Genomic DNA, 23368 nt, shown 5'->3' on the forward strand with positions numbered 1-23368 from the left:
ATAATGCAGGAATGTGAGAGAAGACAGGTGTCGGTGCTATAATTTATCAACAATGCAACGTATAGATATATATATATAATGTAATATATATTCTTCACAGAAAATGAGCCAAGGCCATTGAGTGTGAGTTTGAAAAAATAATTGATCATATCATTTTTTTTTAGCTAAATAATGAACATGGGCCCCACAGACCTGAACACCATACAAGGGTTAAAAGGAAAATGAACAACAAAACAAACCACTGGATGCAGTTTTCAAACAACAACTCCATGATCAGGATTGTACAATAAAGAAGGTTCTCTGTGGAAGTCCTGGCCTGACAATATTTATTTTCTCATCAATATATATGATATTATTACATAATATAACATAATTCAATTTTTTTAGGTTGGAAAAATGCAAATTTACTGTTTAATGATTATTTATTTAAATTGTAATTAAACACAATTACCATTTTCCACGGTCATATTTATAGGAGCAGGATTCTCTCTGGTCTGGTAAAATCAAGGTTATAACATCTATCTGAAATCCACCAATCAGAGATTGTTTGAAATGTAGGTGAAAAGGAATGTACTTTAGTCTATATGCTGTACGAAGAGGACCCCCCTGTCATTTACTGTAAGCAAAACATTGTAGCTAAATATAAAACATTTGTTTATACTGTTTACCTAACCTTTATGTTCTTTAATCTAGAATTTTATTTTCAACAGATATCTATTTTTTACTTCAAAATTAAGTTGATGTATATTTATAGTATGTTGTGGACTAATTGCTCAATTTGATTACATTTGTTTAGATAATGCTTTTCTAATCTTTACCATCAATATATCTTTCTATTCTTCTGGACGTTGCTGGTGAAGATTTCTCTGGCTGTGAATGTCCTTTCTATGGACTCCTTTCTCTCTGTTCATGTGGATTGCCCTGTGAACTCAGTGATTTGAAACACATGTCCTGTACACTATATGTCAGTCAGATGATTGCTGACTTTTATCCTGAAGAAGGCAAGATGTGCCAAAAGACTATACTGTATGGAATGTAAAATAAAAAAGATCTAGGTTATGAGTGTTTCACTTCCACTTGTGATCTGTTAAACATATGGAAATACTGTTGAAGTGAAAGAAAAGTATGCGTTGGTCTGCCGCATCATCACATTACAGAATAAAAACACAGGAGCAGGTCTATTGTCATCCATTTTTTGGAAAATATTTTGCGAATATTTATTATAAAAATATAAATGTTTCCACTACAAATCATTTTACATTAGTAGACAAGGCCATCTACATTTGCACACGTAAACTCTCACACAGACACACGGGTCAGTCTTGAGACAGAGAATGGGGGGGGGGGGGGGGGAGCTGGATATAGGGTGCATAACAGTATTGCTCTTTCAGATGTCCCAGGTTTATAAAGTAAGTCAAAAATCTAAACAGAGAAAGCACTGACACATAATTTACTGTATGCTACAAAACCCATCAACTTTGCGCTGTATAATGTTAGCAAATAAATAATAAAGTAATCATAATCGCCTTTTATTGTAGAAAAAAAAAACAAGGCAGACAAATAAAATCCAAAATAACATAACATATAATACAGATGATTTTGTCTCTTTTTTAATTAAAAATGTTGCACCATTTTTATTCATTCTTTTATACATACAAACATTTGTACAAAGAGGGATGGCCATGTACATATAGAGGGGTCTGTAGCGCTAGTTGCTATCCTTACGATGGTTTACATTATGTACATGCTAATTAGAACACATAGCAGCAACAGCAGCATCCACAGGTAGCCCGGGCAACGGAGGACGGACCGACGCTCTGAACAGGGATGGGTTTCCCAAAAGCACCAGAATCACTCCTTTCCATTAGATAAGCTTAGTCTCCATCCAAGGCAATACCATATCCATTACAAGTGCTCAAATATTGTTTACTAAGTGCTTGGAAGAAGCGTAAAGATAGCACCCCTTATGGTTAAGTATGACCCATCCAACAGTACCAACGTTTCAGTAAAAATACTGGATTTGGTTGAGGGATGCAATCGGTGATATCAAAGCAGAGGACTACCATCTTGAAGTCTGTTCATCTGTGTTCAAAGATCATCTAAACTCTAAGGTGCCTTTAGGAAATCCCATCCTGGACATAATGTACTATCTCAGAAAGCTATCATTTATTGGAAGTGTTGCATCTCAGACAGGGCATTTTCAAACCTTGATAGTTTAGGGCAATGATTGGAAAACCCCATGCCCCGATAAGAACACAGAAAAGAAGATCAACTCAACTTTCGTTGAAAACAAATTGAAACTGGAGCTCTATGCTTAGAGATCCCACCATGATCCCACCCGACTAGAGTAGGCACTCTATTTGCTTTAAACATTGCAGGATTCATGGATTCATTTAATAGCTAATGTAGACCCTGCGTGGCTTCTGTTAGTAAACTTTAACTAAAGCAAGACTACAGCCCCACTCGGATCAGATCTCAACTTTTTGAACTAGGCGCAAAACTAATCCCACTCCTTTTAAGGAATTGATACCTGATGCTGTGTGGGGTTGATGATGCTAATCTGTTTTACCTGAAGAAGAACCTCAAGCACTTGAAACTGGCTTCAAGTATCCGACACTTCCGCAACCCAACAAGAACGTGGCCTGCATGACACGTCATCGAATAAAAGTTCCATCTTTCCTCTTATAAATCTCTCTTACTGTTTCCCCTTTTCTTATCCCTGTCACTGCTCCATCCCCTCTGTCTGTTTCCCCTTAGCAAAAAGAGAAGGTATAAAGTATACATCCTGAGACTTCACACAAAGGGCATTGGGTCGAGGGAACGGCACTATAACTGTACAATATCTGTTCATAAGCACATAGAACATAGATGTAGATGTCATGATAAAGAAAAATCTGAGTGAAGTGTGTTATGGCTCCTGTACCTTCAAAGCACGGCGTTCATTACATTGTGACAGACTCAAGGCTTCCATATATTGAGAATATTTAACTGATTATCATACTTATTGCTTTAATGTGACATGTCTACTGAATGCAAATGCTATAGGTTAGAGCTACAGAGTAAAATGGCTCGGTTTAGGTGTGTCCATAACCAGCGCCGTTCTCTCATGGATAGAGACAGTAGTAGGTAGTTGAAACACAATCTCACGACTCAGACCTCATTTGCCCAGGAAGGGTCCAAATCCGGATGACGGGCTGCTGTCTGCCATGCTCCCCTATACGAGGCGTTTCAGCCGTTTCACCACCGTGTTTCCACAGGCTTCTTGCTCAGGCGAGGTGGGAGGAGACTAAGAGCATGCCCGTCCCCTTTTGAGCCGTAAAGGGAAGGCTAAGGTAAAGAGATTAGCCAATAATGGAGAGCTCCGTCTTTATGTTAGTCCAATCCCAGTTTATATCTCTGGGCAGGTCCTCCTGACCTCCATGGCTTTCCTCTGCTTTCTCTACCCCCATTTAGTCTGTAAGGCATCTCAACTTGGGCATGGAGGGATGGAGGGTCGAAAGTCTGCATTTAACTCATTTCCCGTTTCTCTGACTTGATAATCGTCTTCCAATGAAACAGCAAAGCCCTCATAAGAATCATGTTTTCCCTCCATTTCCGTATGTCTCCGCGTATGTGCCACTTTGTTCAATGTTGATTAGCAACCACACCAGCAGACAGGTCTCTGGTGTTTGTACTCGCTGGGTTCATTTCTTAAACAGGCACCGGGCCATTCTTCGAATCAAGGGCTTTGAGGCTGCTCACGATCTTCTTCTGTGGTCCTACGATAGTCACTCCAACTTTTTTCAGATCCCTAGTTTGTGAAGGGGGGGGGGGGGGGACAGAAAAGGGGAGGGAGGAACACCAGACACAATCAGGGTGGGAGATGTGACCGAGGGGAAGAAGGGAAAAAAAACAAGATGGAAAGTGTGCATTAGTAATGGAGGATGTCACACCCCATGTGACGTTTAATGACATGCTCCCAGTGCTGCTCCCTTCACTTTCCCATGCATCCGTCATTCACAAAGAACTGCATTTCCCAGAAGGCCATTGGGCTGCCAAATCTCTGAAGGGGGGGTGGGGGGTCTAAGGGTTGAGGGGTTGTTGCCTCCACTTTCTATTACTAACAAAGAGGGAGGTGGGCCTATGGGGCTACACTGACAGCTGCCATTATGACCCTGTCAGTGGAGGAAATGGCATGGGAGGGACATGACGGCATACAATAATATAGTTTCCTGTATGGTACTGAACTGTATATCTTTGACAGGGTTGGGATACGTGTGTGGGGAGGAGCAGCACTGGTGCATGTGCAGGATATTACACTCTGATACATTTGTTAACTTGTTAGATCATCTAAAAAGATTAGTTTCATGCATTCAAGTGTGAGAAAAGACCATTTGTATAGGACATTAGAGCTGGTGTCAGTTTGATGTGTTAAATGTCAGAGGCATGTACCACACACAATTATTATTGAGCTCAATTAGTATGTCAGAACCATAGTAACAATCTCTTAACGCACAGTAAATGCAGAGCGCTGTACATTGAACATTGTTGATATACAGAAAAAGTTACAGCACACATTACCACTCTAGTCTTTTGATCATCTAGGAGTTAACACAATAGCATCATATTAGTAAAGCAGAGGAGTTGCAGTCACACACTCACAGCCATTAACACATTTGTGTGTTATTCAAAAATGGTCACAATAAATGTTGTATTATTCAGATGCAAGCAGTGATTTTAGTTGTCCAACGCATCATAATTAGCAGAAACATCTTGATCAGCCAGAACTTTGCTTCACTCTGCACGACAATGTAAAGGGATAGTCCAATCACATTAACTAATGATATAAATACAAACGTCGAATGAAGTTGACGGAAAGTGTTTGCCTTTTTTTGCAGTTACAAACAATGCTTTTATGTTGTTACACTTTGTAGAATTCTGAGTCTATTTTCTTTGTATTACATTTAACAGCTGAATGGAAAAACTTGCTATTAAGTCAACATTGAACTAACTATCCCTTTCAAAGTCAGACAGGTGAATCTATTCAGTGATACTGGACGTAGGTTACTGCTCCCAGGTGGGGCGTGAGTCTTTCATCCTCCACCCACCATCCAGAGCCTGAGGAGGCGGAGAGGAACTGGGCGTTAGAGAGTGGTGATCCCCATGGACGGCTCCCATTCTGGGCAAGTGGCCGGTGTGACGTGGACCTCCGTCAGGACCACTCTACTGAGAGACAGCCAGGCCCAGCAACATTAACACATGGAACTGCATATCATAAATAGGTGCTTTCTCTAGATTAGATCTGATTTTGGGTGCGATAAATCAGGATAAATCAGACATCTATGTCACAGTCAGGAAAGGAAGTGAAAAGTGATTCCAGTCTTTTTGTCACCAGTTAAACATTCAGCAAAAATATTTAATTTAAGATAAAAACTACCAAATCAACAAGAACAAAAGCGACCTTTTGCATTTTTTAAGCCAACATGCCCGTCTATAAAAGTAACATTGTGTGTAGACGAAAGGTTTTCTCTTCTAAATCATTCTTTTGGTTTTATGTCTGGAATACCAATGTCTCACCTCAAGACAAGGCAATGATGAAAAGAGAATACATTCAACCATTTCAACATGAAACACATGTGGTATGATATAAATCAAACATTTGGAAGCCAAAGAAACACATCACATGAGACACACATCACATGAGAAAGATTAACAGTTAAAAGTGTCTTTCCACAGCGTGTCATCGTGTTAACACAGAAATCCCTATCCTCCCCGAATCTAAAGGGGGTATTCTTTGTTCACTGTAGGTATAAGTGAATTCTGATGTTATTTTTGAAACGAAACCAACAAAATGTAACCCCTGCATCACTGTATACTGAATATATGTTGCCCTTTAGTTTAGAACATCAAGTGTACACTGTTCAAATAAGCTTTTATTATACATTTATTAACACAGGATTTGTATTGATGAAATAAAGAGAATGCTGGGAAATAGTGGAGAGTACATAGTATTTCGTCTTGAGTACTTCTATTTTACGTTACAAAATACTTCGATTTATGTATCGATATGTACTTTTTACTCCTCAACATTTATTTGACAACCTCAGTTATACCTAAGTTACACTGCAGGTTGGTATTATATCTAAAATGTATACATGAACTACTACTGATATACTTTTATGATATTTAGTATAAAAGGTCATTAAAGTTAGCTCCACCTTTACCAGCTGATAAAATAATTGACACATGAATAGATCATCAATTAAATCCAGTAATATAATATATATTATTCTGGCCATTCGGAGTACTTTTAGTTTGGGTGCTTTACATATATTTCAATACAAATACTTTTGTAGTTTTATTAAAAGGTGGGGTAGGTAAGTTTGAGAAACCGGCTCGAGATACACTTTTTGTTATATTCCATGGAATGCTCTTAACACCCCGATAGCAATGAATATCTGAAGTGCTTTGACAAAAGATCCATTAAAAAATGTCATCTGTGGAAGCCGTGGCGCTGTAAAAAGCACGACCAATCATCTGAGCCGGCCCGGCTAAAATAACTGGATGGCCTACCCGCCTGTAAGCCTTCCATCTGTGCACAAACTTATCTCGTGCCCTCATTGGTCATGTGCACGTTCGTGTGTGTTGGAGGAGGGGCTCTGTAAAGAATTGGCAGATTTGTTCGGGCTGTGTATTTTCAAATTCTAGCGATCTCGAGCTGGTTTCTCCAAAATTACCTACCCCACCTTTAAGTGACACTTTGAATGCAGGACCTTAACTTGTAATAAAGTATTTATAGACTGTTGTATTACTACTTGTAATTCTTGTGTGTAGACTACTTTACTCACATTAGATTGCTGCCCATTGTCTGGGAGTTTGGGTTAAGTTAATCTCTTTCTCAATCAAATACCTGATATGAACTTTTCATGCACTCTCAGTAGATGAAGAAAATCATCTAAATGATGCTGTATTTCCTAATCAATGTATTCCATCCCGTCTAAAAAAAAAGGATTCCTCTATTACCACAGAAGATGAGTCAGCACTCTGCAGCCCAGTATGATTACTGTTCCCTCAGAGGTCAGAGCGTTGCCGAGCCTGGTGCTGAATATCAAGGACTAGATTAAGACTGTACAGATCAATAGAGCGATCCATACTGAGCAATGCATAGTCTCAGGCAAGGCTGCCAGACGTGAAGCTGTGCTCGCCTTGAGTGCCTTAGCCCAGCCTTCAGTGGATTAATACTGCAGTGATCCAATTGAGCATCTAGCTACAGAATAAAATGGACCAGTATGATTTCTTTAGTGAGGTTACTACAGAGCGGGTTATCTGAGATTAATGGTATATTGTCAATACCCAGTGTCTGCAGCGTAAGCTCTTTTGTCTTGTAATATGTTAAACTTTTTATCGATTACACATATTCATTGGCGAGAAGAAATGAGAAATGTCAATGTATCTTTTGTATGATACCCCTGAGATAATGGAAAGGTGCTAAGAGAAAAATTATACAAAAAAGAATAAAAGAGAAAATCAATAGAGAAACTCATTATCATAAACAAATGTCTCTTTAAAGAACTGGTGTGTGTGGTAAAAGCATCCCTTCAGACCTGGCTAATAGCAGCATTACAATATTTGTAGAAAATGAAGTTCTGATACGTTTACAAGACATTGCATTTCATATTTGCCAACTTTGTAAGTAATGACATTAACTCCAAAATTAATCGTTATTGGGCACCAATACGACACTACTTCTTTTTACATTATCAAGCCTGTCAGGGCTAATGACTCTGGTTTGGTTATTGACACGGGTTACACCTTTTTGCTGCCATCACCATAGTGAATTGCTGCTTTGATAACAAGGATAATAAATGAACGATTATTAATCTGGTCATATTCCACATGAATTCAACCAGATGCTGAGACAGAGAAAAGAAAAGGAGCATCATTTATTTTCACAGATAGATGCACTCTAACCTAAAAGTCTAAACAAGGTTGCTTGTTAACCAGAATAACATTCAGTATTTTTTCACAGTGCATGAGGTTTATAATTCCTTTCCGTATCTGGATTGTGGCCCGAACATGATCCACTATCTCAGAACCATTTGTCAGGTGAGGATCCTGCCAGCAGCGTCAGTCCTATAATCTCTGTCTGTGGTATACCTCTCCTTTAACCGGAGGCATCGATTTACTAAAGCCGCTGCGGCGACAAATCCCCTCTGAGATAATTCTCCACGTGAAGTTACTCAAAGCACAATCATGAACTTGCATATTCTTTGTGTACAAAACATATTCCAAATGTGTTTTTGAGGATTAATAATGGCTGGATTACATTCATATCCATACATACATTTTCATACTCAGTCAGTGCTTCCTTCAAACAATAAACACATTTTAATGTTGAAAAAAAAGTTAATATACGTATAGTATAAAAATATCAATCATGAATTATTTGCCAATAATATATTATAGAAGAAAATATACAGATAGTGGAAAAAGATAATATGTTCAGTATCTGTAACACCATGTATTTTAAAATATATCGCTGGGATAATAATTACGAAAACCTATTTTAAGAAGATGTGGCGACATGGATTGATAGCTGACCCTGCTTTTGTCTTACTGTTTGGTCAGTTTGACACAGGTCAACATACTCAACATACTTACTTCCTACAGTTTGCGCTATCCAAATCACATTTCTGTAGAATTGGATTGTAGAAACCTCTGCATGATCTTTTCTCTGCATTTGAATGCGCCACAGTTTAGAGAGCATCATGCATACCTACTTGACAGGTTCTTCTCTTTTAAAAGGCCTCTCTCTCTCCCCTTTTATCTTCTCAAATCTCTTCTCTCACTCCCTCCGTCAATAGTGTCTCTCTTATACTCCTTACGCGTCCACTTACCTCTCTCTCTCTTTTCATGCTCTCACCTTCTCCCTCTGTGGTCATACTTGCAACATCAAGAGCATGGCTAAAGGCCTGTCATAATGAATTACCATGTCTCATCTGGACACCTTTAGTAAGGGCTCTATAGCTTTCTTTACTTTGTGAGAGTGTGTGTGTGTGTGTGTGTGTGTGTGTGTGTGTGTGTGTGTGTGTGTGTGTGTGTGTGTGTGTGTGTGTGTGTGTTCTTCACCAAAAGCCCCTCAAATTCCTGGGCCCTGCCGCGGGTACTGGGCGCCTGTAAAGACTGCTGACATGGATAGGCAGAGTAGCTTGGTATGTGTGTGTGGATGTGTGTGTGTGTGTGTGTGTGTGGATGTGTGTGTGTGTGTGTGTGGGTGTGTGTGTGTGTGTGTGTGTGTGTGTGTGTGTGTGTGTGTGTGTGTGTGTGTGTGTGTGTGTGTGTGTGTGTGTGTGTGTGTGTGTGTGTATGTGACGTGTATGTGTGTGTGTGTGTCTGTGTGGTTGTCTTACTCTGTGGAGGTCTTGGCCAGGGTGTCACAGGAGCTGTAGCTGACCCCAGAGAAGGCCTCTTTGCAGGGCAGAGTTCTCATTCCATCCATCCAGTCCCCCAGCGTCCCCATGGAGGGGACCTCTGAACTGCTCCTGTCCAGCAACAGGTTGGCCGGCCTGAGGGGACACGGGAGGAACATAACAACATTAATGAAGACTGAATACACACGTTTTTCCTTGGGTAATGACCTGTAAACGACTCAGACACATAGAATTAAGTTTATGCATTTCCAGGACCACAAAGGCCTCACCCACACCATCACTTGTTGTGGTAGGGATGTATTATGATCTCATTGGCATACAAGCTCTCATCATGTCACCCCCAATGTACTAGCATACATTGTTAACATAGAAAAGTTCTCACTCATTTGTCACGCTATCTAAATGTCTAAATTCCACAAATGCCCTGCAGGATGTATCTAATCATACCGTTCATGCATACTGTCTTTTATAAATAAAGATGTTGTCACAAAAAACACGTTGGTTAGGATGAGGAGGAAATCATGGTTTGGGTTACATTTAAATGGTAATGGAAAAACGCAGGAGACGTGAAAAATAATTTAATTTTGGTTTCAGACAGGACATGGAGAGCTATCTCCTGAATGAAAGTCTGGTGTTTCAGCTACTACTCAAACACATCGATTTCTACACCGTGCAGACTTTGTGGCTCTTTATACTTCCTGGTTCACCATTTTATGAAATGCATATGAATTGATTTTGTGGGATACAAATGAATTACAGAGCACTATTTTTCGTGGGTAACGCTATGACCAGTGTTGAGAACAGCCTGTCCTGATTATATAGCATTGCAAAAGTTTTTATAATTGATTTAGAACAGGTTATATACACACTTTGACATGCATATTTACAATTATATACTCTCGGCTCTTGCATTCCTATACTATACCGAACTAAACGTAAGCCAGGCCTCTTGATCTGATTGAGCGGCACTCATCAGGGAGCCAGACACACACACACTCCTACATACACACACACTCCTACACACACACGCACGCACACACACACACACACACACACACACACACACACACACACACACACACACGCGCGCACACACACACACACACACACACACACACACACACACACACACACACACACACACACACACACACACACACACACACACACACACACACACACACACACACACACACACACACACACACACACACACACACACACACACACAGCCCATACAGTATGTGTCTGTTGCATACAGTAAATCTGCACAGAGCCTTTGGGCTTTAAATACAGGGGGGAAATCAGGCCGTTACACACAAATATTTCCATAATGTATTTAACATATTCAAGAACAAGATTACTAACAAAAGCGGCATCAGTTTTCTGTCTAATGTCATTACCGGTTCCTGCTGTACATGTACCATGCTGCAAAACACAACATTAGATTTGATTAGATTTGATGGTTTGAATTGGATCAAATCAAATTAAATGCATTGCGTTGGGCTTTAGAGCGCTCGTTCAACAGCAGAGGGTGACGGAATGGCTGCAGGCGCTGTTGTGACTCGCTCTGATTGATGGTTGCTGAAGACGGGGGGAAGAAGGACAAGTGAGGAAGAAAGATATGCAGAGAGGAAGAAGAGAGAGCGGAAAGGAAGCTGTCCATTCTCTAATGTCACCGCTGATGCTTTCTTTACAAGTGTGGATCACTTTGCTGTTGTGAAAACAGATCACATCAAAGCAGGACATGGGAAACCAGGTCAAACACATTAGGTCAAACTGGGACTAAAACACATTCATCGATATCCTTAAACATAGTGTGTGTTTATTACTGAATGTGTGAGTGGCTTTTAAAAGTTGCAAAGGCACTCTTTCTTTATAAGGACGTGCTGCACCTGTTTTGAACAAACACAAGGGAATAGAGCCTTGAGAACAGGGCAGAACAGGACAGGAGTTCTCCCACAGGGAATATTATTCAATCGTGACCTTGTAAATAAACTTAGGAGAATACCAGGAAGTCAACCTGCGTCTGACTGTTCTCATTCATAACACTCCGTTCGATGTCTCACTATGGGATGCGCCTCAACGCGTATCCAAACAGAAGCATCAATCTCATTACGCCAATCCGGATTGGCTGGTGATCTTGACGTCTACGTCAGGGAATCCACCCACCCTTTAAGTAGCTTGCACTACGTCGCAGCGTCATTCAAACACCTCTTCTCGCTTCAGAGCACATCTCGAATATCAGTAGCCGGGCTAGCTTAACGGTCCACAGACTGAACCCAAGCTAACATTCGGTCGACGGGCGCTTGCCGGTTACTTTTTTGCTTTGCAGAAGAATTGAACAAATATTAACAAACCAGTTAATATTGAAATCTGTCCCGCCGTTTTTTCTTTCAAAATAACGGTAAGGTTTGATTTTTTTTCTTCAAACAGTAACATACCTGTTGCTAGTTTACCACTCCGCGCCGACACCACGGCGAGCGAGGACGGACTCTTCTCTCCCTCACACCAGAGGAGACGGAGATAAGAAAGATATTAACACACCAGTTAATATTTTTTAAAGAAAAATCTACCCCGTCGTTTTTTTCCTTTCGGAATAACGATAAGGTTAGATTTTTTTTTCGGTAACATAGGCCTACCTGTTACTAGCTTGTCCCTCCGCGCCGACAACCCGGCAAACGAGGATGGACCCTTCTCTCCCTCATACCAGAGGAGTCGGAGGCTTGGCTCGGAGGCTCGGCTCGGAGGCTGCGGGTTTAAGATCTCGGGCACGGACTCACACCAGGTCTGCTCGTCCTACCTTGGGCTGAAACACGCCCAGGAAGCTATCGATACCCCCGGTTCGTGCGGGCATTGTGCCCGCTTCACCATCAAGAGCCTCCGCCGACGGCTAGCGCGCCAAGCTAGCCTGTCGGGACAGGACCCCTTCATGTCCGTTGATTCGCCGGCCGGCAATCGGGACATGATGGCGACCGCCGCGGAGATTGAGCCCCGCGCTGTGTCAGGCTGGGGCTCAACAACGGCGGTAGCCGCGGAATCGGAGCCCCGCGCCGTGTCAGGATGGGGGCCCGGTGGCGGCAAGAGCCGCGAGAGCGGAGCTGGGGCTCCCAACTGGACCTCACCATGGTTCCACCCGCGGAGGATGTCCTAGAGCTGGATTATATGGGGGAATCTGAAGAGGATGCCTCTGAGTTCCTCTTATCCGACTCGGATGAGCACGGAGATGACATCTTCGTTTCATCTGCCCAGGCTGTTCCGTTCCCACTGGCTGCACCCAACTTTTCTAGTGCGGGGGCGTGCCTATGGGTGCTGTCCTATCGCGGAAGGTGGTCACCACAGACGCATGTCTGACGGGCTGGGGGGGTATATACGAAGGTCGACCTGTGAGGGGTCTCTGGAGCAGAGACCTCCAACGGTCACACATAAATTAAATCTGGGGCTTTTAGCGGTGTTCCTCACCCTGAAACGCTTTCTGCCTTTTCTCAGAGGACATCATGTCCTCGTGAGGACAGACAACACGACCACAATATCGTATATAAACCGACAAGGGGGTTTGCGTTCTCTCCAGTTACACATGCTGGCACGCAAACTGATCTTATGGAGCTGCGGACGTCTCCTCTCTCTGAGAGCGACGCACGTACCAGGAGTGATTAACCTCGGGGCAGATCTGCTGTCCAGAGGTGCACCACTATATGCAGACTGGACTCTACATCCAATAATTGTGAGTCAGCTGTGGGTGCGTTACGGCCGAGCCGCGGTGGATCTGTTCGCATCAAAAGTAAACGCTCAATGTCAGCTGTTCTTTTCAATGCGCGATTTAAACGCACCGTTAGGCGTGGACGCGCTCGCGCACGTTTGGCCTCCGGTCCTTCTGTACACGTTCCCACCCCTGGCTCTGATACCCCCAACTCTGGCCAGAGTGAGAGAACAACGCCACACACTGATCCTGATAGCTCCGCACTGGCCCGCAATGTACTGGCTGGCGGAGATATATCAGCTGCTGTGCGGTCAGCCGTGGCAGCTCCCGCTAAACAGGGACATACTGTCTCAGGCGGGGGGACGATCTTTCACCCACACCCAGAGGGCTTGGCACTATGGGCCTGGCCCGTGAGTGGTATAACCTGAATACAGTGGGACTCCCTCAGAAGGTGATAAACACTATTCAGAGTGCAAGAGCTTCATCCACCAGGTCTCTCTATGACTGTAAGTGGAGAGTGTTTGAGGAGTGGTGCCTTCAAAAAGGACACATCTCTTTTCAATGTCCTGTCGGGGTGATTCTATCGTTTCTACAGGACCTGATTGATAAACACAGAGCTTTCTCTACGATCAAAATGTACCTGGCTGCTATTGCTGCATGCCATGTGGGCTTTGAGGGAAAGACGGCTAGCCACCATCCCTTGGTCTGCCGTTTTATGAAAGGGGCTCGCAGGCTCCTCCCTGTTTCCAGGTCACTGGTGCCCTTATGGGACTTGGTAGTGGTTTTAGATGGGCTCACTCGACCTCCATTTGAACCCCTGGAAGAAGCTGACATGAAACACCTGTCACTGAAGACAGTGTTGTTACTGGCTCTGGCATCTGCCAAGCGAGTCAGTGACATTCATGCGCTCTCTGTACATCCTTCATGCACTCAGTTTGCCCCGGGGCAAACGAGAGTGTTGCTGAAGCCCAACCCTGCCTTTATACCTAAGGTGGTTGGCTCATGTACCCCCATTGACATTGAGGCATTTCCTCCGCCACTGTGTTCCTCTGAGGAACAGCGGCCGAATTTGCTGTGCCCAGTCCGTGCTTTACGCACCTATATGGACAGGTCAAAAGAGTTTCGATGCAATGACCAACTCTTTGTATCCTGGGCTAACCCTCAGAAAGGCAAGCCCATTACTAAGCAACGGCTCTCCCACTGGATTATGGAAGCGATTGCTCTGGCTTATACGAGTCAGGGTTTGCAGGCACCAACGGGCCTGCGTGCTCATTCTACTCGTGGACTGGCTACATCCTGGGCTTTGTTCAAGGGTGTTTCCATCCAAGACATTTGTGCAGCAGCGAGCTGGTCCTCACCGCTCACTTTTGTCCGCTTTTACAGGCTAGATGTCTCTGCTCCAAGTGTGGCCCGCGCAGTGCTGGGCCCCGTGTTGAGACAGGGTTCTACCTGTTAAGTTCTGGTTATTTTGGTGATTTTCGAGATAAGCATGTCTAGCAATACGGGAGTTTCAATATCCTATAGTGAGACATCGAACGGAGTGTTATGAATGAGAACTATACGTAACCCCAGTTCTCAGAGTAACATGAAGTGAGATGTCTCACCAGACGGCCCTTCTTGCTAAGGCGAAGCGAGAAGAGGTGCTTATTTTGAATGACGCTGCGACATAGCGCAAGCTACTTAAAGGGTGGGTGGATTCCCTGACGTAGACGTCAAGATCACCAGCCAATCAGGATTGGCGTAATGAGATTGATGCTTCTGTTTGCATACGCGTTGAGGCGCATCCCATAGTGAGACATCTCACTTCATGTTACTCTGAGAACTGGGGTTACGTAAGTAACCTATAGATTTGGAGTGGCAAAGATGTTTGGAGCCACTGTGTGTGAGACTGCATTTTCTTATGCATCAAGGGACATTCAAATTCAACCTTATGTATTTATATTTATATTAGGGCCAGGACTTTAACGCGTTAATTAAGATTAATTAATGACACAAACATTAACGCGTTAAAAAAATTAACGCATTTTAATCGCACTTATTTTTGCCCTGCGGAACGTTTCTCAATGGATGAGTTTCAGGCGTACCGATTATACTGGAGCACCAACAAACGTTCATGACTTCAGACAACAACAAACCACAGTGAACAATAGTCAAACATGAACGAAGAAGCTGATGAGACCGCTTTGGTTGGCCCCGTGGATGGGAAATTTTGTTTTAAAAACGGACGGATGGAAGCGTCGATAGGAGCACTGTTGTATGCAAATTATGCAAAAAGGAATTCGCATATCACCGCAGCACATCAAGCCTCAAGTATCACCTCAATGCAAAACATATAGCAGCTAGCGTGGAAGCTAGCGTGGACGTTAGCCCGACTCCGAGTAAAAGGACCCGCACCATAGTTGCCCTCAGAAATCGGGAGCATTTCAAAATGCAAAATTGGGGGGGGGGTGCTAGTGGATCGCCAGAGCTGTTAGATTAACATTAACATGCTTATTGTAGTTGTAAGTGCACTGCCTTGCGGCCTGTAGCACCGTCCTTGATGGAGCATATGTGTGGACTGGACCTGCATTTTACAGGAAAGGAGTGAGCAGAGAGTAGAGTAGTTGTCGATTCTTGTTCTGTTTTCTGTGAATATCTGCCTCACCCTCTCAGACTTTGAGTTGCGCGCGCTACTAAAGAGACGTGTTACCATGGAAACCAAACAATGGTGTAGCTTTATTAGTATAAGTCCGAGTGGAAACAGTCGTGTATACATCTGATTTTGTCAGAAATCGGGAGAAATGCGGGAGAAATATGACCCCGGGAGGAAACCGGGAGAGGGCAGTGAAATCGGGAGTCTCCCGCGAAAATCGGGAGGGTTGACAAGTATGACCCACACTCAACCAGATGACTGGTTTCAGGGCCAGGATAACTAAGTCCACGTCTGAAAAAAATAACCAGCTCACTGGATTGCACTTGACTGTAGACCACTTGGAGTGGTAGAAGAGAAGGGGCTGCAAAAGGTACTACAGATTGCATAGTCTGACACAACATATGAGCTGCCATGCAGAAAGACAGTGACAAAAAGAATCCAGCAGCTTTATGACAATGAAAAGGAAGATAAAGAGAATTTATTGGAGAAAGCCGAATGTGTTGCCCTGACTGGGGATCATTGGACCTCGGTTAGCAATTCAAATTACCTCTGTGTTACGGCACACTTTATTGACATCTTCTCACTGTTCTCAGGTCAAATATTTATATGCGATTAAAAATTCGATTAATTTCGATTCATTAATTACAAAACCTCTAATTAATTAGATTAATTTTTTTAATCGAGTCCCGGCCCTAATTTATATAAAACAATTCAAATGTGGTTGGGATAATCTTCTTATTTACTAATGTAACAAATAGATATTAAGTTAGTGTTGGAAGTTGGCATAGCCACAAATGCTCTCAGTTGAAACTCAACATGTATGTATGCTGTAATTGTGAATTATATGTCCTTCAGATTAGTGGTGAGTATACTTAATTGGTAGTTGTTTCTCCCTCAGAGATGATGAGTGATTTGTTGCACATGTAAACTAGATATGTCCTTTGACTATCTCATGTTGACACGATATATTGTGTGATTTAAATAATAACACAAAAACACCATACTATGTAGAGAGAAGATGATGACAACTAAAGCAGACAGGAAAAAGGTGAAAAATACATTTGTGGCAGATGAGTGGGTGTTGTTACAATGATTGAGTCTTCTCCTGCCAGATCAGAGGCCTGTCAAAATGCTAAGGGGCCCCCAGGACCCCCTGGAGAGACCGGTTTGTAGAAAAGAGATGGGAATCCACTCCCGGAAGGTGGGGGTGGTTTGTGTGTGGGGAAAAGCGGGAAGTGAATCTCAGTAGACTGTAGAAAATCTTTTTTATGAGTGAAAGGAACAAAAAATGCTAATAGCTACTTTTTTAAAGGAACTAATTGTGATGGTTGTGACTGATTGTGATGGTTGTGACTGATTGTACGCCAATACACATTTTTTTCAGGAAAGAAGGGTGTCCAAAATGTGTAAAGATAAGAACTTTTAGGCTGACAAGATAAGAATGTTAAGCTGTTTTGCAGGATTATTGATCCTTTCCTCTCCTCTCCTTTCCTGTACCACTTTTCTTCTATTTCTCCTCTGATCTCATCCTTGGCTTTTTTCCCCCCTCTCCTGTCTCCGCTGAGAGATAAACTGCAAATGACCTTGTTTCCCCTCCCTTACATTTTCTTTGTTTCCTTTGTTGTTCCATTTTCAGCAACATCTCACGGCTGCTCAAGAGACAATATGATTGGAGAAGAAACAGAGAGATGCTAGGAAGGGGAAAATAGAAAGAAAAGAGAGCATCTGTATGACGGCAGAGGGGGGTTTGAAACCCCTCCTGGACTTAACACCATATAAGATTGTGGAAAACACCAGCTCGAACAGAAGGAAATATAAATACACCAGAGAGAAAATGAAGTCTACCCTCATTGTCGTTTTCATTTCCATTTCCTCTATTCTGCTCTATCTTTCATTCCTTTGACCTCTAAATAACAGGACTGCGTAGTCTCTTGTTTTTAGAGCTCTCCCGGGAGCAGAAAGGTGGATGAGGAGAAGAGCTTCAACAGATACATGTGGGCAGGGCAGGGCGGGAGGAATTCACCTCTCGCTGTGCTACTAGGACAATTCCCAGGGTGCATTGTGGAGAGGTTAGACTGATGTACTGTTAGGCCTAATATTAGCCCTTTGAATATACATGTTGATATGTGGCCACTTGTTATCCTCTGCCTCTGTAGGATGTGATGGATGTGTTGTAGTTTTAATCAATACTACTCAGGTGGTGAAGAAAGCTATTAACCTAAATTGATTCAAGTGTGACATTTTGATTTGATTCCAGTCAAGCATGCATGGCTCTTACTCTGAACTCTTAATTTATTTAACTCGCCAGTGTTTCAGAGTAAAGTTTTACATTAGTTTAAACTCAAACATCTTAAACGCCTACCATGCCCATTACCAATCCTGTATCCCCCATCCAGTTTCCTATACACTCAAGTCAATATGTCAATCTACACATTTGGACATTTCTGATTCACTAAACTTCTTTTCTGACTTTTCTTTATCTTGTGGTGGTTATTACTGATCTGCATTCCTACGACCCTGAAGTGGTTTATTTTCACCAATAGAAACTTGTTTTCCATTCCCAGTCCCTAACTAACCCTACTGGCCAAGATCCACACCGACATGGATCTCTGCTCGGTTCCATCGGCAGCCCCCGGCCCTAGTTTACTTTCTCCCAAGCCTCTCATCATGGAAGGGCTCAGCTCTTGTTTCAACCCAACCCCAAATCCAGCCCAGCCATAACTACTGAAAAAGAATGAAATATCCTTATTCTCCAGATAGATTTTGGTGGAAAAATAAATACAGTAAGGAGTAATAAAATTGGTTTGATTTGTTGATACAGGTTCACATAGGCTTGTCATTATTCATTTTACTTTGTGAGGCTTAGGGAAAAAAAGGATATTTTGTAAAAAGCCCAAACCATCTACACATGTAGCAGTGCATTTCATATGAATGCTGATCGTCACGTATTCAGAATAAGTAGTAGTTGTATTTTAGCATTTTGGTTGCAGCAACAGTAATGTTTTGGAAAACGAAGAAACCGTTCTGATGACTTAGAGACCCAGTAAATCCATTTGGACAGAGAGTGGCCCCTAACCCTGTCTGGGCTCCTGTTGGCCCATAATTAGTCTCTGACAGCCAACCTTGGCCCGCTGACCTTAGTGTCTCTCCATCCACAGGCAGGGACAGTAAACTCTGCCCAGGTTCCACCCCTGAAGCCTCCAGATGCTCCGCTCAGGTCCCAGGCTTTAGTCTGGGCTCTGAGGAGGAGGGGGGTGCTCCATTAACCAGCCAGGGCAGCCCTGAGACAAACGAGGTGTGTGGAGCTGAGTGCAGCTGCTCCTGCTGCGCAACTGCCGCCACCGCACTCACACACACACACACACACACACACACACACACACACACACACACACACACACACACACACACACACACACATACACACACACACACACACACACACACACACACACACACACACACACACACACACACACACACACACACACACACACACACACACACACACACACACACACACACACACACACACACACACACGTTTATACACACCCAGGTCTCATAAATCAACGCAGCAGCCTCTGTCGGCCAGCCTTTGCTCGCCCGGTGTTAAAAGCCAATCAGGGAAATTACATGCAAACTCCAAGGGACCTATTTTCACTTTCTTAAGAAATCATTAGTCAATGTTATGAGCTTTGACGTCTCCATAATACCACGGCCGTCTGCCTCAGACCCAGTGCTTGTGCTTAGAATTGACAACTGAACATGGGCTGCCTTGGTTTCCATTGGCCCCCTGGGAGAGAATGGTGGCCCCAACAAAGGATTATGCACAAGGGAGGGGAAAAGGAGGGGGAAACTTAACTTAACAACAAGGGGAAAAGTAGAGAGGAATTTGACATTAGACTGCATGGAAAAGGGAAATATGAGTGTGATAAGTTAAGATAATTCTCATGTAACTCCACAGGAAGCAGGAAGCCAATGTTTATTTCCCTCTTATGTACTGTCTGGTTCCTGGTTCCACAAACAAACAAACAAACAAGGCGTGCACCAAGGGATATTGAAATAATTAATTAAAGTGGACCTATCATGCTATATTTGAATAATATAGTGTAGGACCATACCTATACACTATAAGGCATATTTATACTTTTTATTTTTCAAAATATCAAACAGATCATGCATTTTAGCCATTCCTCATTTCGCTCAATTTAACACTGTCTTTGCATGGGCTGATTCTGTGAGAACAGCACCATCTACAGGCCTGGCATATGTACTACAGCGTCTCCAGCGCTTTCGAACGGCAATGTCCGTGGCTGTCTCCTCCTGATTGGTGGAGTTGGTCCAATAGCCGTAGCGCCACTTCTGTGACATCACAGAAGTGTTCAAATCTGGATCAGTCTGTATCAGATCCGTTGCAGCCCCTTTTTAAGAGATTTGGGTATGGAGGAAAATAGAGAGGGTTGTGTTTTCTGACACTTGGTGAGTTCCCTGGAACACCGGGGACACATATTCATGTATAAAATATATACAAAAGTGCATTTTGCATGATAGGTCACCTTGAATAAAGTTAATTGTGTTTCATTTATGGAAAACTGCAACTGCAACTGCTATTGCCTTCACAATGGCTTGCGATCCCAGAGCAAATAGCCAGGGGTCTGTCAATCAGGAACATGAACCACATCAGGAAAAAGAAGCAGCTAGCAAAACAACCACCACATTCTAAGATCTACCTCCATATCTTCTATATTGTATTATTCAAATACCTTTCCATGCAGGAAATAGGTGCTACTGAACAACAAACACAACAAATAAAAGCTGGAATATACTTCTGGTACCTGGATGTGGTGTTGGCAGTGATTTTGAGGCTACCAGGGTTGCGGATGAGTTTATCCAGGATGCTGACAATCTGTTCAAACTTAGGCCGGTTGTTCCGCTCTTTCTGCCAGCAGTCCAACATCAGCTGGTAGAGGGTGGCCGGGCAGTCCATTGGTGGAGGGAGGCGGTATCCTTCATCTACAGCCTTTATTACCTAGGGTTAGGGAGGAAAATAAAAATGATTCAGAAACAACTTCAAACATCAAACAACATATAGTATGCTCAACTCCCTCTGTGGGACTATATTGCCTTATTTCCATGTCTGTGCCAAAACAGTTTGCACACAACCTTGAACATAAACTTCTCATCTAGATCAGTGGCTGGTACCTTCACTGACTTCCCATCAGTAAACACACAGGAAATTGGCATCATGGCAGTACTCACATCCTGATTGGACATCTCCCAGTATGGTCGTTCCCCGTATGACATCACTTCCCAGAGGACAATGCCATAACTCCAAGCATCACTGGCTGACGTGAACTTCCTGTAGGCAATAGCCTCTGGAGCTGTCCACCGGATGGGGATCTTACCTCCCTGAGAGACAGGACATTAAAACAAGTTAATTCAGTTAGAAACTTGGCTGATCAGTTTGTTCTGCACATTTATATTTGGTTATTGATTTGTCAGACGTGTGTTATTGTCAGTTTTATGATATACATGTAATGGTATACATGTAAAAAAAGGGCCGCAAGTTAATACTGAATGATGCATACAGGATATTTAATATTTTGTGTAATAGGTTTATGTCACATACAAAGCCCGGAAAAAAATTAAACTATTTATGAGCTGTTCTGAAACTAAACCCTCAGTGGTTTGGACCAAGCATTATGTTCTCAACTGTAAAAGGAATCTGCATTGCAACCTACCAAGGAGACTTTACATTTCACAATGATTAATTTACTCTTCCACAATTGCAAGTATAAACATTCTGACAAAGACACAAGATACAAAAATATTTTCCAACAAAATTGGGTTTTAAAGTATTCATATGAAATGAAATTGAACCCCATGGTCACAAAAAATGTAAGGTTCAGCTTTAATCAAAAGTATTGGCATCAGCCTCAGAGAAAGAATGAAAGAAAATACATATTAATCAAACCCTAATCTAAAGTTTCCTGCATAACATGGCAGAGTTATGTCTGCTGCATTTGTCATTCTAGCTCAGATGCTGGACTAATGATGAAAAGGGAGCTGGGGAAAAGAGGCCAAAGCAGCCAAAGCTAACAGAGACATTGGCCAAGCCACTGACTAGGTCTAGCCCAGTGCTGTCACACACGCGCCCTCTAGAAAACACACTGATAATGCATGATCACTAATGAAACTCTGTAGTACGATAACACATTGGGAAAACACACAATAACACATGGTAGCAGAAATGAACACAGGAAAACACACACAGCCTCTGCTTCCACATTCATACTATATACACACCTGCTCCCCTAGATAAGAAGCAACATGTTTGAGCACTACATTAACAATGAACCATACATACCTACATGCATAGGAACATAAAACAAAGATTCCAAATGCCAAAGATTCAAGGGCCGGATGGAAATCTGCGTGCATGTGCAGAGCGTTGTCAGTTACTGCATCACTGGAGAGTTTATTATTCTGTCTTATTATTTTAGATTATGTATTTCTGGGAAAAAGGCAAACGGCACATTGACTGTTTATTTGACAAGCAATTCTCAGCCAGCAAATTATACTGTGTTTAAAGGGGTTGCACGCATGGGCCGAGACCACAGGATCCCATGATGAAAATGACCACACGCACACACACATGCACGCACACACACACACACTGATGGATGTCTAAGGTGGGGTGTGCCTGTTGATAATGTTTCATTTCTGACATGAAGTATAAAGTATAAAAATATCCCCCAACTGTTATCATTCTTACCTCGAAGACGTTTACACTTGTTTCTAAAAAAAAGTTGATCTCACTACTGAGGTTTAGGTTCTTAAAGATTCTCTTACACTTTTCCTTGCCCAAGCAATAGACCTTACCTGTTTAGCAAGACATATCCTAAAACCCACTCGTGTTTTCTAGACATCAAAGTAATTATACCCAAACTATTGTTGTTGTATAAGTGCATCATCTAAACAGTTAAGATATTTGAAAGCTGATGTGATCTGAGAAATAGGTTAAAGTCAAAAGGCCAAGGAAATAAAATAAAAAAATAAAATAAAAGGATTTTCAGCATCTCAAACTGCCATTTGAGCATTCATTTTCATGACAACACACCTTCTAAAACAGAGCTATGTTGTCATTGAAAGTAAGAGGAAACTAAGTGCACTTAGTGGTGCAAATCTTAGGCTTGTGGATGGATAACAACCGGCACTAAACCACCCAAACAGAATTTCTTATCAATGTAATATGTCCCTTCTGGGCACATGGTGCTTGAAGTGTTCCTCTCCATGACCTCCACCATTGTTATATGTATGCCATAGCTGTACTGTGATCGAGGGAGGCAAAGCTCTGTGGATTTATGTCAATCTCATCACAAAGCTCTGCCTTTATTTATGTGTTCTGTACCCTTGCCAGACAGAGGAAGAGTGTTTGTATCTGTTTGCTGAGATTACCTGAGTATAAAGCGGGTGTGTTTGCAAGAAATGGCATAAATGTGGAACCAATTTCATAATAAGAACATTGCTGTTGTGTTTTCTTAAATGTACGTCAAAGACATGCAAATATTGTCTCTAATAATCTAATGTCTGTTCCCCTGTTTCTAATGTTAATGTATGTCC

General features: G+C 42.4%; 1 protein-coding gene across 7 annotated transcripts in view; it reads right to left on the reverse strand.

Annotated features, from left to right (window-relative positions):
* Positions 1-1179: 1179 nt before the first annotated feature.
* Positions 1180-23368, reverse strand: part of epha3 (eph receptor A3) — a 104904-nt gene continuing 82715 nt past the window's right edge. For 5 of the 7 annotated variants that reach the window (XM_079665349.1, XM_079665348.1, XM_079665345.1 and 2 more), the window contains 4 exons: positions 21005-21154; positions 20581-20774; positions 9390-9545; positions 1180-3790 (listed from right to left, as the gene is read on the reverse strand). In XM_079665349.1, coding sequence (XP_079521475.1) covers positions 3691-3790; positions 9390-9545; positions 20581-20774; positions 21005-21154 — 600 coding nt within the window. In that variant the 3' untranslated portion in view covers positions 1180-3690. Of the gene's footprint in view, positions 3791-5087; positions 5206-9389; positions 9546-20580; positions 20775-21004; positions 21155-23368 lie in introns of all 7 variants that reach the window. The other 2 variants (XM_079665350.1, XM_079665346.1) reach the window with 1 other exon arrangement.

The sequence above is a fragment of the Notothenia rossii genome (assembly GCF_949606895.1).
Source record: "Notothenia rossii genome assembly, chromosome: 2".
NCBI classification, from domain to species: Eukaryota; Metazoa; Chordata; class Actinopteri; order Perciformes; family Nototheniidae; genus Notothenia; species Notothenia rossii.